Below are 14,500 nucleotides of genomic sequence, written 5' to 3'. Positions count from 1 at the left end.
TTTTTCTTTCATATTGGTTCAAGTCTTGAGAACTCTACAAGAAATTATTACGCTAAAACTAGTACGCAGTGTCTACGAGCGTCGAAAACGTATAGATTACGCCATTTCCGAGATCAAAATCATGATATACCGGGAATTTCTTTTAAAACTAACCCTTCCAATCTATGTACCTTAGTCGTTACTTGTGTCGTTCAAGATGTACTAAGTAAATCGAATTATCCAGTTAGCTATGCACTATGTCGCCTGCACTTTAAATGATAAGTAAGTGCATTGTAAAGTTCATTATGCAGTAGAAATAGCGTTTATGCGTCACGTCTGTAGTACATCTATGCTGCTACAGAGTTGTGGCAACTAAGAATGGAATAATAATATTTATGAAATATCTTTTTCTTGTACGTAAGCCTTTATTCCGAAACATCGACCGATGGATTGAACCAATTGACAAGTCGGATTGGAATTTGACAGGTGGGTTGATGTTCTTGAAATCGTGACTCCTGCAGCTTAGGATTTTTAACAAAATACGATGAACGGTAAGGGAAACGCTGCAGGTGACGAACAAACCTTATTATGGAAGTGCGTGGATCCGAAGTAAAGTTGCAGCTCGACATTGAAATTTGAAACCAAGCAGAAAACAGTATTCCGAGTCTGCTCCGAAAGTTTAATCATTTCGTAATATCGGTTACTTTTTTTCTTACCTTTTGAAAACAGTTATAAAATAATTATTTTTCACGATCGTTTTCATTAAAAATGTTGCATAGCCTGATATATGAAGGAATGTTCAAGATGTCATGGAATGCCCCGTATATAAACTCTTTAAAAACAATGTCTTTCTTTTACGTGGGTCAATCACAAATGTAATAAGACAACAACAACAACAACAACAACAACCAAAACAACTGACAATTAAATGTCAATCTTTGAGAAAGTAACGTTTAAAGGAGAAATGATCAAGTCTCATACGTATTGTTAAAATTTCATTGTGCAGAACTTGGATATAAAAAAAAAAGTCTACCTTTTTTTAGCTTCCCTTACGACAGTCCCACCCTAATTTAAACTATACAAGGGTCGCAGACGTAAGTAGGAATGCGGATCGATAAGTGGGACAGGAAAATACCGCATGACGCACAGTATAAATTTTACGACTTAGTTAACGTTGCGGATAACTGTAGCTTTTTCCGCATAAGTTCCCCTTCCCTCAATTTTCAAATTCATTTCGGTAGAATTCAAAAACATTCAGCTTTGACTACCGCAAGAGTTGGAATGCTCGACACGTATTTCTAACTAACTACGTGGACGATGCAAATTGTTCCACTTAATTCCAATCGCAACGCCTTAGTACGAAGGTTTTCGACCTTATTCTACTCGCTATATTTACCAACTGAACACGGATGTGGTCATGCAATTGAATTCGGATTCATGAAAATACATATTTTTCTACCGATTCTTACGTCAGTGTAAAGTATGTACGTACGTGCTTTTACTCGTTACGTTACTGCAAAGCTACATATGGGAATCTTACTTACTTAGCGGTAGATTTTGTTGAACCTACTGCGTTTGATTAGAAAAAAAAAAAAAAGTTACTCAACGGATGAAACTTGCGTTGAAAATATCGTCCCATTGATGAAAAGAAATAATAAATTATAAGAGTTTTATCATTCGTGTCGTTAAACCTGAAGCCTATGCAACACCACTTAAGGCTTAAATTATTAATGCACGCTAAATAAAGTGTCGACGACACCGTCGAGACTATTTTAAAAACTAAAGAATACTAAATTAACATAAAACTTGGCAACTGACAGGAATGTACAGTGTGCATAATATATGTGTGTATATATATATACATATACACATACACGTATGTATATATGGCGTCGTTTTAATTAACGACACTTACATTCCAAGGATCAAGAATTTTATGCACGCTCGCACACACGCTAAATTCGCGATCATCTCACTCGTATTATTGAAGACGAAGGAAATTCTTCAATTCTTATCGATAAACGATTAAGCGCTTGTTGTATATTTCTTTGCAACTAAGCAATCAGTCTTTTTGTACCACAATTTTAATCGCTTTTGCTTCAATACATCTTCTTGTGTGCGAATCCATAGCCGATTATCGTTTAAAATGTAGGTTTAGTGATATGATTGCAATGATATTTGAATTTCCTCTCGTATGAATATGAGTAATTCCATGACAGTTGTAACTTTGTATGTTTCAATCTTCCTTCACAAATATGTCAAGAAGTGTAAGAGATGCGGAAAAAAGAGTTGGACACAACATTTGAAGGCGTTTGAACCACGCTATCTCCAAGTCTACTCGTATCTTTATCATTCCCTTCCAAAAGCCATCAAGTTTTATACAAAACTCTCTTTTACTCGTACCTTTCTTATAGTCGTTTAGATATTTGCCTGGAGTGATTAACCCTGTGAGTCATAGTGCTAAGAAAAAAAGTTCTTGCCACCTATTTTATATCAATTTTTTCTTTTGTATATTTAGAGAACTTTGAAAACATTTCTTTGCAGTTTTTGTCTTACTTCTGACAGTGTACTAATGGGTTTTTAATACTCGGGAGTAATTATTGTGATATAGTGTGAATTATTATTGTTGGAAAATTGAAGTAATAATTCATTTCCGCGAAAGTTAAATCTCTACACGATATATTTTTTACATAAATTGTAAGTTTTTGGGGTTTTTGATTACGAATCTGAAAACAGATTTTGAAAATTCAACACGGCTGATCCAATCAGCAACTCCGAAAACTCCTGCATAGAGTTTTGTGATCGCATTAGATCAAATGTGAAAGTTTTGTTCACCATGTGGGATCCACCGTCTTGAATTTTTGAAATAAGATTTGAGCTTTGTAATCAGTGACCCCAAAAACCATACAACACTATCATGTTACAAAACTCGACTGAGCACAATAATGTGTGACTCAAAGGGTCAAACGGACCCCCCTCTACAACGCATCGCAGTCTTCCAGTTCCTCTATAATTGTAGTTATAGCCCATGCCACTTTCTTATCATCATTTAACAGTTATAATTATCTCGCCTCGAATTTGACCCATTGCTTCTTCACCTCTTCCTCACAATACTCTCGTTTGTATTCGTATTAATACCACCACCACGTATATCTGGAAACTTGCACCGTGATAACGGTGGTGAGGCTAGAGGGTTTTGTACACACCAATGATTCGTCATTCGTCATCTGCTATCAATTTGTCACGAGAATTAATTGCCGTTAACAAGATTTATCGTGTCTTATCGGAATTTTTCTACTCGTATCGCGCGTTACCGACATACGATTATACTTGCGCGTACAAAAGTTTGTTATTACAGGCATATTTTGTGCGTCTATTTTTGCAGTAACAGTAATGATACTACTAAATATTGTAAACATTTGAATGATGCATTGTGCAAAAAAAAAATGAAACTAGTGAATAAAAACGAACAATTCAATGCTGAATATCACGGATTTGTATCTAATTGTAAATGTTTAACCGATTATCAGCACAAACTTCGTGCGTACCTAATGAGTGAACTGAATTCAAGATACATAAAAAAAAAAAAACTGCAAATGACACAGATTTTAATGTGAACTCGTTAAAAATTACCGTTATTCCTTAAAAATTCGCCGTACCGGACGTACATCTTATCCATCAAGTTGAAACTGTTTCTTGCGTATAGTTGCTTCAAGCTCGGCTGAATCTGAACCGATCACGAAGTCCGGATCAGCGTAAGTGATTAACGGTAAATTGTTTTTTTTTTTTTATTCTCTTTATCTTTCTGTTATAAGCCGTACTGGCTATACGTTCGTCATGTTTATATTCTACAATGTGTCCTCATTTCAAGATATTCCGCCGTCGAGGGTAACCTCTTGGAAAAAAATAAATGAATAAAAGCTTTTTACGTTGGCATTATTGAATTCAACCAAAATGTAATTATTGTCAAGTTTTTGAGTATTCAGTAAAATATGCAGCTTATATTGTTTATCTGTGCACTGCTGACAGTATCTATCGATTGGTTCCGGTTGCATAAGTTTTTTTTTTTTTTTATTTTATTTTATTTTAATTCATCTTCCAAATGTTTCGAAAGCGTCCGGTACTATTCGTCTATTCGTATAGGCCAAAAAACGGGGCGTGACACTTGACTTTGACCACCCCGTACACGAGGGCCAGGCGTGAATCAGGGGAATTCAGCCTTAGCCAAGGATACTCTTGACTCGGTTGAGTAGGCTGCGTGTATGTGTGTAAGGCGTCTATTTGTAGTCACCCTATATTCCTGTTTTCCGAGTGTCCGTCTTTCTCGACCTCGAACAAAAGACCATTCAAGGCTCGAGCATGCGTGTGTAAAAGTACTGCTATGCTCGTGTGATCACTCTTCCAATTTTTTTTCCCCCATGTTCTAGGTAAGTAAGCAATACTTCGAATTAATGCGGTGTTCGTAACTCTCAGACCACGACTACTTTAGAGAACGGTCAGAAGAGAGATCGGGTACCAAATTTTGTATGGATAATAAGGTCTTTTGTTACGAGGCTGGAACTAGTAACGTTTTTGCAATGATTCACGTTTCAAAATTGCAGGAATTTCTGAAATTCAGTAAATCATGAATGAGGCAAAACGTATTCATATTTCAGAAAATTGCAGTACTTTAGAGTCACTTTAAACTTGCAAAAAATGATAATTTTTTCCCCACAATGCTTGGTTACGTTAACGTTACTGACTTCAGCATCGTATTTCGTTTGCACTAGTACTGAAATATTTGACGATTGAAATAATGCATTTCTTATCTTAAATTTTGACCATAAAAGGATAGGTACAAATATTTCTCACGTAAGCTCTTGAAACGTAGACTATTAACGTGTGAATTGGTATTTCCATGATGTTTATAGAACATGCTCCTAGTCCCTTTGTGTTCAGTCAATTCGGCATTCACTAACCGAGACTAAGCTTGGGGAATTTTTACGATTGGTACGCTTTCTATTTTAGTTTGTGCGTACGGTGCGTCAGAGAAATTATTTCAGATAGACCAGCAAACAGTTATGACCGGACCGTTTTGTATTTACCGGATGATACGTATCCCTTAGTTTTATTACCCTGGCGGCAGGAATGCAAACACCCTGAAACGAAGCTGATAATAAGCAAGTTGTAACTTGAAGTCGTGGTCGCGAAAAAACTACTAATTTCGTGATTAAATGGTGCTTTCGATATATTTACGCATAATTGGAATAAACGGATATTTTTACTTGACCGTAATAAAATATTTGTTCAGATCAAGGAAATATATTTAATCTGAATCAACATTTCATGGAATTCAAACTATCGTTGTTTGAAATAAATTTTATCAATTTTCTTAACTCGCTTATTTACTTAGACGGTAAAATTTTTCTCTCGTTAAATAAGTAATTTACATGATCATATATTTTTTTTTCAATCAACTAAACGGATAGTTTACTCAAAGCGAAATATGCAGCCTCAGAGTAATGAAATCCCAAGTTCTGGATTGGAGCAACTTTCTTTATTGGGCTAGACTGCACGATTTGGAAAATCTCGTTCACCTAATTCCAGTGAATATTTTTGAAATCAACCATTTCTAATAATATAATCTCTTTGTCGAAAGAAATTTTTATTCACAGGCTATCGGTTATTTATTTCTTTCCAACACACAGACATGATCATTATACGTTTTTTGATCAAGATAGGATTTATTCAATTAACAAATCTTATGGTCTTTAATCAAGTAAACGTTTACTAAATAGATCAATTTTCAGTAGACTAAATAATGTATTTTGATTGGAAAAAATCATTTGCTACAAGCTGATAAACAATGTCTGAGTATTGGAAAATCATTCTTTGAATCAAAAACATACCCTAGATGTATAGAATTAGTTTTTTCTTTCGACGTTCATATTTATTAAATAAAAAATAATCCGATTCAATCAAGTGAATATAAATTTGATAAAAGAAAAAGAAAAATTATTTGAAGCAATCAGTATCGTTTGAATGGAGGAATTTTTTTCTCTCGAAATCAGTGTACTTGTTATAATTTATTATACACATATCCGTGACTTTTCAACAAATTTTCTTCCACGCTGATCGCATCTGCCTGTTTTTTCACACCAGTGCAGCGTTGAAAGAATGAAAGTCGGGAAAGGGTAGGTAGGTAAGGATAGACAAGCGCAGGAGGAGCCGTTGGGTTGTGCCAGGAGCAGAAAGCAGTTTACCGTATTGATCGTCTGTCCTTCCAGTTGCTGCCTGGTATGGTGGTCTGGGTCTCCGACCGACGCCCTTCACCTCTCTTTCTATTCTGCGTCGATGACGATTACAATGACGATTTTAATTAACTAATAATTAATTGTCAACAATTTTCCTCGAAAGATCCTCATTTGCGCAAAAGATCCTCCTGTCCTTTGTCGTTATACAGAGGCGTTGATGTTATTTCAGAATCAGGTTACACACGGTTTAGTCGATGTCGTTATTTCGTGCGTCTGGAAATCAAAAACCATAGAAATGCACCGGTTTAAGTCGTATCCGGGCTTTAATGAAATTAAACCAAGTCTCCCGTTCTTTCAACACGAGATCCCCTTATACGTTCGGGAGTAGCGTTTGCTGCTGTGTAACTTCAGCTAGCAGGTTCGTCAGATTCATCGTCGCATTTCTATTATCTAAGACAGTGCGGCAATTCGTTTTATATCATCACTTTGTCCACAAAACGCAGATCTTTGGAAAATACTATTGAAAAAATACACTTGAGGGTATAACAGACACATTCAAAGTAAAGCAGTTACAACAAACGATATTTTTCCGCTATCTCATAATGCCTTTTTCTGTATATAGTGATTAGTTTTTATAAAATTTTGAAAATTTTTATCTCTACAACTGTTCATTTAATTCAGTAAAGGATTTTCTTCTTCATTATACATATGGAGTTACATTTATAAATTATTATTATTATTAGGCGCCATCGGTTTTTTCCTTATACATTGACCAGGATTCGATATGTGAATATGTATAATAATTCTTCTAATTGAATAGAAATCGACTTGTCGAATCTTGGCTACTCTTTACTTCCTTCACGACCCGTAGGGCTATGCAGGCATAGTCCCTTGAACCATGGAACGAGATGAAAAGCGCGGGAAGACTGGGACCGATAGAGAAGGGATATTACATCATGCGAGGGTCAGCGATTTCCTTGAATAACAGCTGCTATTATTCTAAATTCCGACCAGTTGATGCCAGTAAAATACTGATTCCTGAGTCAACGGTCTTTATGCCGTTTTACCAGTCGTTCTGCGGCTGGGAAGAAGAAATATTGTTGTCTGAACAAATTGTAAAATATTTGATTTGTCATTACAGGCAATCTGAATTAGGAAGCTTGATAGATGAAAATCAAGTCAAATTATACACTTTATGTATAATACTCAAATCTCTATAAATTAAAATCAGTTGCACGTGATGTGATTTTTTTTTTTTTTTCAATTTTGGAGAATACTTTAAACATTTGGAAGTAGTTCGAAAAATAAGAAAAAAAAAGACACCGTCATTGGGCCAACTTTGAAATGATCGTAATACGATTTAAAAGAGAAAGTGAAGATGTTTCGGAAGTGTTACTATTACTTGAAAATTTTCCACCGTACTGATAATGATGCGAATCGGAACTCTACGATTTGACGCGGAATGCTGCATATAATACCTGTACTAAATATACGTTCAACAAATCTTTTATATTTCTTACTCGATGCCTGTGTTTATTTTCTTCGATAATTCACAAACAGGAATAATCATTTCAATCAATTGGTGCGAAAAAAGATATACTTATTTCACTTTAAAGTTTGGGAGATAGACATGCCTAAAAATTTAACTTCTAGACCCAAATCCTGAATGTTTTTTTTACTACGCGTATGTTACGAAAGCTCTATCTCATATTGATGCTAAGAGATGACTCTACCAATTCTTTCATGTTTGGAACTTATTTAAGGTGGTTCTTTAGTCAATCCAAAGTTCTTAGCTGTATGTAAGACTTGGACTGATTGTTAATAGGAATGAAGTAAATCCCCTCGTTGAATATCAGACTAGATTACCGGCCATAAACACCAAAACGAGCTTTTTGAAAATTCGATTTTTAACATAGTGCTTATGGCCGATATTGATAAAAAACAAGATGATGGTTGTTGGAACCTCGATATGTTGTAAAGGAGACGTTGCAGACCGTTGCGAAAAGATTTTTAATTTTAAAAACGACGGTGTGTAGGTTACAAATGTCGCGTCCGAGATTAATTATTAATACTAATTTAATATCGTTAATCGTATTTTTACATAATCTGGATTGATTTGTTACTAATAATAACAAAATGAATGTTAGAACACTGATTTTGCATTGAAACAAATCTATTGTGCATCGAAATGGATGAAATTTTGGAACTATACACTCGCTATTATTTGTATCCGATGACAACGTTAGTCGAATGATAAACTACGGACAGAACTTTATTAATAAAATTATAACAAAGGGTGATGATAAAATTCTTAAAATTCATAAATTCTATTTTCTCCTATTATTCCAACAACTTTAATGCAAATTATACACTTCTCTAAAATCGTGTTCTACTGACTCCGGAGTTAACAAAGAACCACCTCAACATCTCATCTAAAAGGTCTGGAGTATCGTGCAGAGAGAGCGTCTGGCCAGAGATGAAACCGGCGCAATCCGCCCGGCAGAGGCTAAGCATCTTTTGGTGCATTTACGGTAGTGGTGGAACGGTCCGGTACTTGAAGTTCAGTAGCGTGTCCAACGACGAAGGTTATACTCGAGCGATAGAATGCAAGTGTTCTTGATCTAGAAAATTTCGTGATACCAATTTGGTAGATTACGTTAGGTTACGGTTCGTGCTTGATAATTATTCCTCGGTTCGACGTCTTCTTTATCCTAGTTGGTGCAGTTTTGGATCTACTATTTACCGATCGATTCGTTCATCGTACAAAATTGCCGGCAGTCGATTGTTTAATTGCAATTCTGCTGTGCATTATTATCAAGTATATAGAATTCGATTAATGAGTTACAACAGCGAATCTTGGATGTTCGTAGCCCAACGCATTCAGTACGGATCGAATTCACCATGTTGAAGTTAGCAACGTTATCGTAACGATTCATGCTGAGGAAAAACCGTTACTTCGCGATTTTGGAACTGTTTGAAATTCAGTAAACCGTAATAAAACGAAGCATAGTCATATTTTGTAATGTTGGTTACTTCAGAGTGGTTGTAAAAATAATAAAATAGTAATTTTTTTCCCACCCCAATGTTTCGTTACGGTAACGTTACTAACTTCAATTCTGTTCGAATCCTCCGCGTATCGTACCTACAGTTGAGATAATAAACGCCACAACCGCCAATTGCCGTGGCGAAACTGTTATGTCTGTGAGCTGCTGATGCGAACTCTTGGGTTACGTAACTCGTGTCGGCAATGAAAGAACCAGGTCGAATGTGTTTTACCTGCACATCGTACTTTGTCAGTGATTCGTTGAGAGTGTGATGTTCAAAAGCGCGGACATGAGTTGCAACATGATTCGCGCATGTATTATTTAGTTGAACTTTAGATCCTAACTCGAGAGGCATAAACGCGCTAGTTTCTTTTTGCAATAAATCGTTGAGGGGATGTCGGATTAACGATCGAGTGAGCAGATATTATTTTATATAAACTTTAATTTTTTTTTTAACTTTTTTTTCTCCGGAGTAATCAAATCGGTTTTAAATTTTGAGACATGATAGGGGTTTGCAACATTGCTTGTATGAGCATCGAATAAAGGTGAGAAAATTGAAGAAAACAGTGATAATACCTGCAGCTGATTTTCAATCATTTTGAGGTTGTGACACGTTACTCACGTATGAATTTTTCCGGAAACGGATTGAAATGTGGCCATTTTTGAACACGCTAATATTTTTATTTCGGCAGCTGAAGTATAATTTTAACTTTACCTAATTTCTACCGACCGACGAATCAGTCTACGTTAATTTTCTCAGTGATAAACCGGCACGGGATATCAGTTAAACAATTTCTAACTAATGTCACGTGTCTTTGCCGATGATAACATTCAGTTTATAAAGTGATGTAAGCTACTAACGGGAGACGCAACGTCTGCGATCGTATTATATAATACTGTTTATATACATGCATAGATGTAACGACACATTAAAACTCTGGTACAGTGAGAAAAGAAGAACCTATTGTTGAGTATATTATATATTATATATTATATTATTGTATATTATATATTATACTTAGCCTAATATAATAGGAATTTTTAATGGCGCGTGTAAAAAGCACCTGTTCATCGCTTCGTTCCTTCATATTATCGTCGTCTTTCCTGCGGGCTGCAGGTGTTTTACGTATCAAATATAATCAGAGATTATTTGTAATATTAAAATTGAAATAAAGAGATGAGGATCTTCGTGAACTGCTTGTGACTTGAGATGTCGCCCTTGCACACGTCGCGGTGGTTATAAAATGATTAACTACCCGTAAATTGCACTGCCTTTGATGCTAGATAAACGAGGTTGACTCGCAATCAACTCTCTTCCGGTTTTCATTAACGCTTTCAATATCTACGTACTCGAATATTCTTCTAGGAACGATGTTTGTGTCCGCGAAATTTGTCGTTGTAAAGATCATTCCACCTATCGACTAACTAACTCCATTTGTGCATGAAGTTATCTGTTATCTCATGTGAAATGGGCAAAGAGAAAAAAAGTAATGACCAGCCAGTGCACTCGTATATACATAATTAAATGTGAATTAATTTAACTGTGCGTCATGCTGCATCTCACTGTCGGTGTAAATATAGTTCATCAAGCACTCATAAACACTGTAATAAAGCATGCCGATTTTATGGAGGATTATCCGGATGAAGGGTCGTTGGTGAGTGTTCGTATGCTCGGAAAATATCGCCTACAGAAAATTACATGTGCCTGCAATTGCGCCACCAATCAACATATTGACAAGATCTGTGAAGTACAGGCTATTGACTATTTCGCATTAATGGGATATTATTGTTAATTGAGCTATACAATGACATGGAAACTCCTATTTGTTTGTTAAGATTTTTCGGATGTAAGTTTTTGAACGCTGCCGAATCTGAACATTTTAATATGTACGGAACGTACAATATTATTCGCAAAGAGTGTTTATGTTCAGATATTTAATAACTGTGTATGAGGATGTTTATCTGTGGAAAAAAAAACTGTTTTTTAAATGACGAGCGAGAAATTTTGAATACTAACTAATATTGGAAAAAACCTAAAAATTAAAATCTCAAAACAAAAAACCATTTTAGCGACGGCCGTTAGTAGTGATTTTTTTTGTACAGTACACACCTATGCATTCTACATGATTAAATTTTTAATACTTTATACCTAGATGTCGTTTAGGTTGGCAATTATTTGAAAATTAGTTTTCGTTCGATGAATATTTGTTTAAATGTACACGTTCCTGTAAAACCAGGCATACAACTTGTGACCGTATCATGATAATTAATAATCGTGTAGCATTATAATCAGTAGCAACTCGACTAACGTCAGAATGTATGCACGTGTAAACAATTCTAAAATTAAAATCAAGGTCAAGTGGAACAGTTGAATTATAATTTTCGAACGTTTCAAACAATCTCATCTTTCGATTATTATCTAATATTAATACAGTTTTTTATTTTTCTTTTTTGGTTGGCAAGTTTTTGCTTCCTAAATTATCATAGCTTATATACATCAAAAAATTAAATTTTGCATTGTTTTCTTTATTGCAGGAGTGGGTGTTAGCTGGGGGTGGTGCGAGGATGGCGGACACGAGTCAGCAGGAGCTCTCGGAGCCGCACACTAATGGGGCAGTAGATGGCCTCACCGAAGAAGAAAAAAGCAAAATGCGGCCTGCAGATATAGATGCTGTAAGTTTCCCCTTTTAATCATGGAAATTCATGCGTTCTTTTAAAATTTATCTATCGCTCTGTTCGTTGCCACATAATTGAACTCAACTTTAGAACAAAATTTAAGAATTGATTGACAAATAAAAATTGATTTCCATCTACACAAGTAATAAAATAGTATTAGAAATATATTGTCCTTTTGAATTAGCTCATTGCTAACAAAGGTGAAGTAGCAGATGATGAAAAAAATTTCATTTTAACGTGATTGAGAATTGAAGATAATTTCACTTGAATTTGTTCGATTCCTAGGATATGCGTGAAATGGAGAGAAGGAAGAGGGTGGAGATGATGATGAACTCTAGACTCTTCCGAGAAGAATTGGAGCGAATTATTGAAACACAGATGAAAGACGGGGGGGCGGGACCTTCCGGACTCCTTCAACAAATATCTGATATGATGGGGGCACAAGGTGCTCGCTTCAACTCAAATGTGTTCAAAAGTTAGTATTCTACTAATTCAGTTGCTTGAAAAAACCATATTCTGTTGTGGAAAAAATCTTTTTTCCATTTTTTACGTTTATGTTAATTATATTCCAACTTACTGCAAGGAATTCTAATTAGAACCGTCGAGAATAAAGTTAACTGACATACTTGGAAATTCTATATGCAATAGTCAGTTTCATCTCAGGAAGTCTTAATTGTACTATTCAAACAGACATTGAAATCAGAAATCGGTTATTCTGGAAACTCCAATTGTGTCATATCGTTATAGACGTTGGACGTTTGCATTATTATTATTATTATTGTTATTATTATTATTATTTCTTTTTTCCTAAACTGAATCAAAATGAACATCTCAAGTCTTGGCCATTTTGTTCGTAAGGCGAGTCATTTTAAAGAAAAAGATTTGACAAGTTGTTAATTGTAAAAGGAACAACTATGCTTTGAGGTATAGTTGTGCAATGAAAATGTGACTAAATAAAAAATTTTGCGTTCAATCCGAGTAGAAATTCAGAACTCATTAGACTTGAGCTAAAATTACTCATATGTCCTGTCATTTGTGAAAACATATTTCGTGCATTACTTCGCATTCGTCACAATCTTCTTATTTATATTTCACAATTGTCAAAATCTTTCAATTTTTAACAGCATAAAAATGTTTTTAAAGATTGCGATAATGAGTATCAAAGAAATGAATACTTGGATATACTTGGAAATACGTAGATTTTTACAACTAATAGAAATATAAAGTTATAAATTATTTTCATGATATCTGCTAAAGGTTCAAACTGCGTGGTGCCTATAAATGACATTCGAGGAGTCGAGAGTATGGGATATGCTAAAGGTGAAAAACTGCTACGATGCAAGCTAGCTGCTGTGTTCAGATTGCTTGATCTCTACGGATGGACGCAGGGTGTCGGAGGCCACATTACAGCACGTCTGAATCAAGATCAGGAACACTTTTTGGTCAATCCTTATGGTCTTCTCTATCACGAAGTCACTGCGTCTAGTTTGGTCAAAGTAGATATGCAGGGATCTGTCGTTGAGCAGGGAACGACCAACTTTGGTGTACATATTACCGGATTTCAGTTACATTCAACAATACACGCTGCTAGACCCGACATCAAATGCATTATCCACATCACCACTCCGTCCGTTATAGCTGTGAGTAGAATTTCGTCTGTTTTTTGTATTCCGCTCTTGATTTATTCGAGTTTGCACAAACCAATTCTACATCACACGCACTTATCTGAAAACTATCCTGCACAAAACAATACTACACAAAATTATCCTGCACAAGAATTTCTCACACGAAACAATCCTACCAAAAATTATGTCAATTGGATATTTTCCTACACAAAACGATCTCATCTGAAGCAAATTAGTACGTGGTACTATGAAGAAAATATCTACAATAGGCAAACTTTTTACCTATAGACCATTTCTAAAAGTAAAATATTGGTATGAATACAATCTCCAAGTTATCTAGATCTCTATGCATATATACAATTCATGGAGTTGATTTACACGAATCTTAAACTGCAACATTTTTGTTTGAAAATAGTTCACACTGCACGCCCAAAATCAAACTGTAACAACTCAAAAAATATCGTTTCTTCAAAACTACCATAAAAACTCATGTACCAATTTATACTTTAATTTAAACACAAATTCGTAAGATAACTTTTATCCAGATGCTACGGTTTTGTTTTAGGCATGCGACTTATAAAGTTTGGCCGCGAAAATTTTTAGTATGTAAATTCTCAAATTTTTTTTCGGAAATCTATAAACATTAAATTTTCATACTCACACAATTTAACCTTTCAATGGACGGAAAGTTTGTTTTATCCATAATAATTTGTACAATATTTCTTCGAATTTCTAATTCTAGAAGTTTTGATCCAAGTAACTTCTGCGAAAATTAAACAATTAATGAAATATCTGAGTAAAAATCAATTTCAAGTACGTGAAAATAGCTTTCTGCTTAATATATATAGAAGGTGGTTTTAAGAACCATAATTCTGTTACCCATATTCAATGTCTGGACAGATTGCGATAGAATATGCGTGCTATCATGACGAAACATGACGAA

General features: G+C 35.0%; 1 protein-coding gene across 7 annotated transcripts in view; it reads left to right on the top strand.

The window, feature by feature from the left end:
- The window catches only part of LOC124303886 (protein hu-li tai shao), a 65,225-nt gene that overhangs the window by 27,369 nt on the left and 23,356 nt on the right, over nt 1-14,500 (top strand). For 5 of the 7 annotated variants that reach the window (XM_046761699.1, XM_046761694.1, XM_046761698.1 and 2 more), the window contains exons 1-4: nt 10,792-10,911; nt 11,792-11,929; nt 12,218-12,407; nt 13,190-13,572. In XM_046761699.1, the coding sequence (XP_046617655.1) occupies nt 10,807-10,911; nt 11,792-11,929; nt 12,218-12,407; nt 13,190-13,572 (816 nt within the window). In that variant the 5' untranslated portion in view covers nt 10,792-10,806. Of the gene's footprint in view, nt 1-10,791; nt 10,912-11,791; nt 11,930-12,217; nt 12,408-13,189; nt 13,573-14,500 lie in introns of those variants that run through there. The other 2 variants (XM_046761696.1, XM_046761697.1) reach the window with 1 other exon arrangement.

Source organism: Neodiprion virginianus, chromosome 4 (genome assembly GCF_021901495.1).
Source record: "Neodiprion virginianus isolate iyNeoVirg1 chromosome 4, iyNeoVirg1.1, whole genome shotgun sequence".
In the NCBI taxonomy this organism is placed as follows: domain Eukaryota; kingdom Metazoa; phylum Arthropoda; class Insecta; order Hymenoptera; family Diprionidae; genus Neodiprion; species Neodiprion virginianus.
This window is presented reverse-complemented; position numbering and strand designations above follow the sequence as displayed.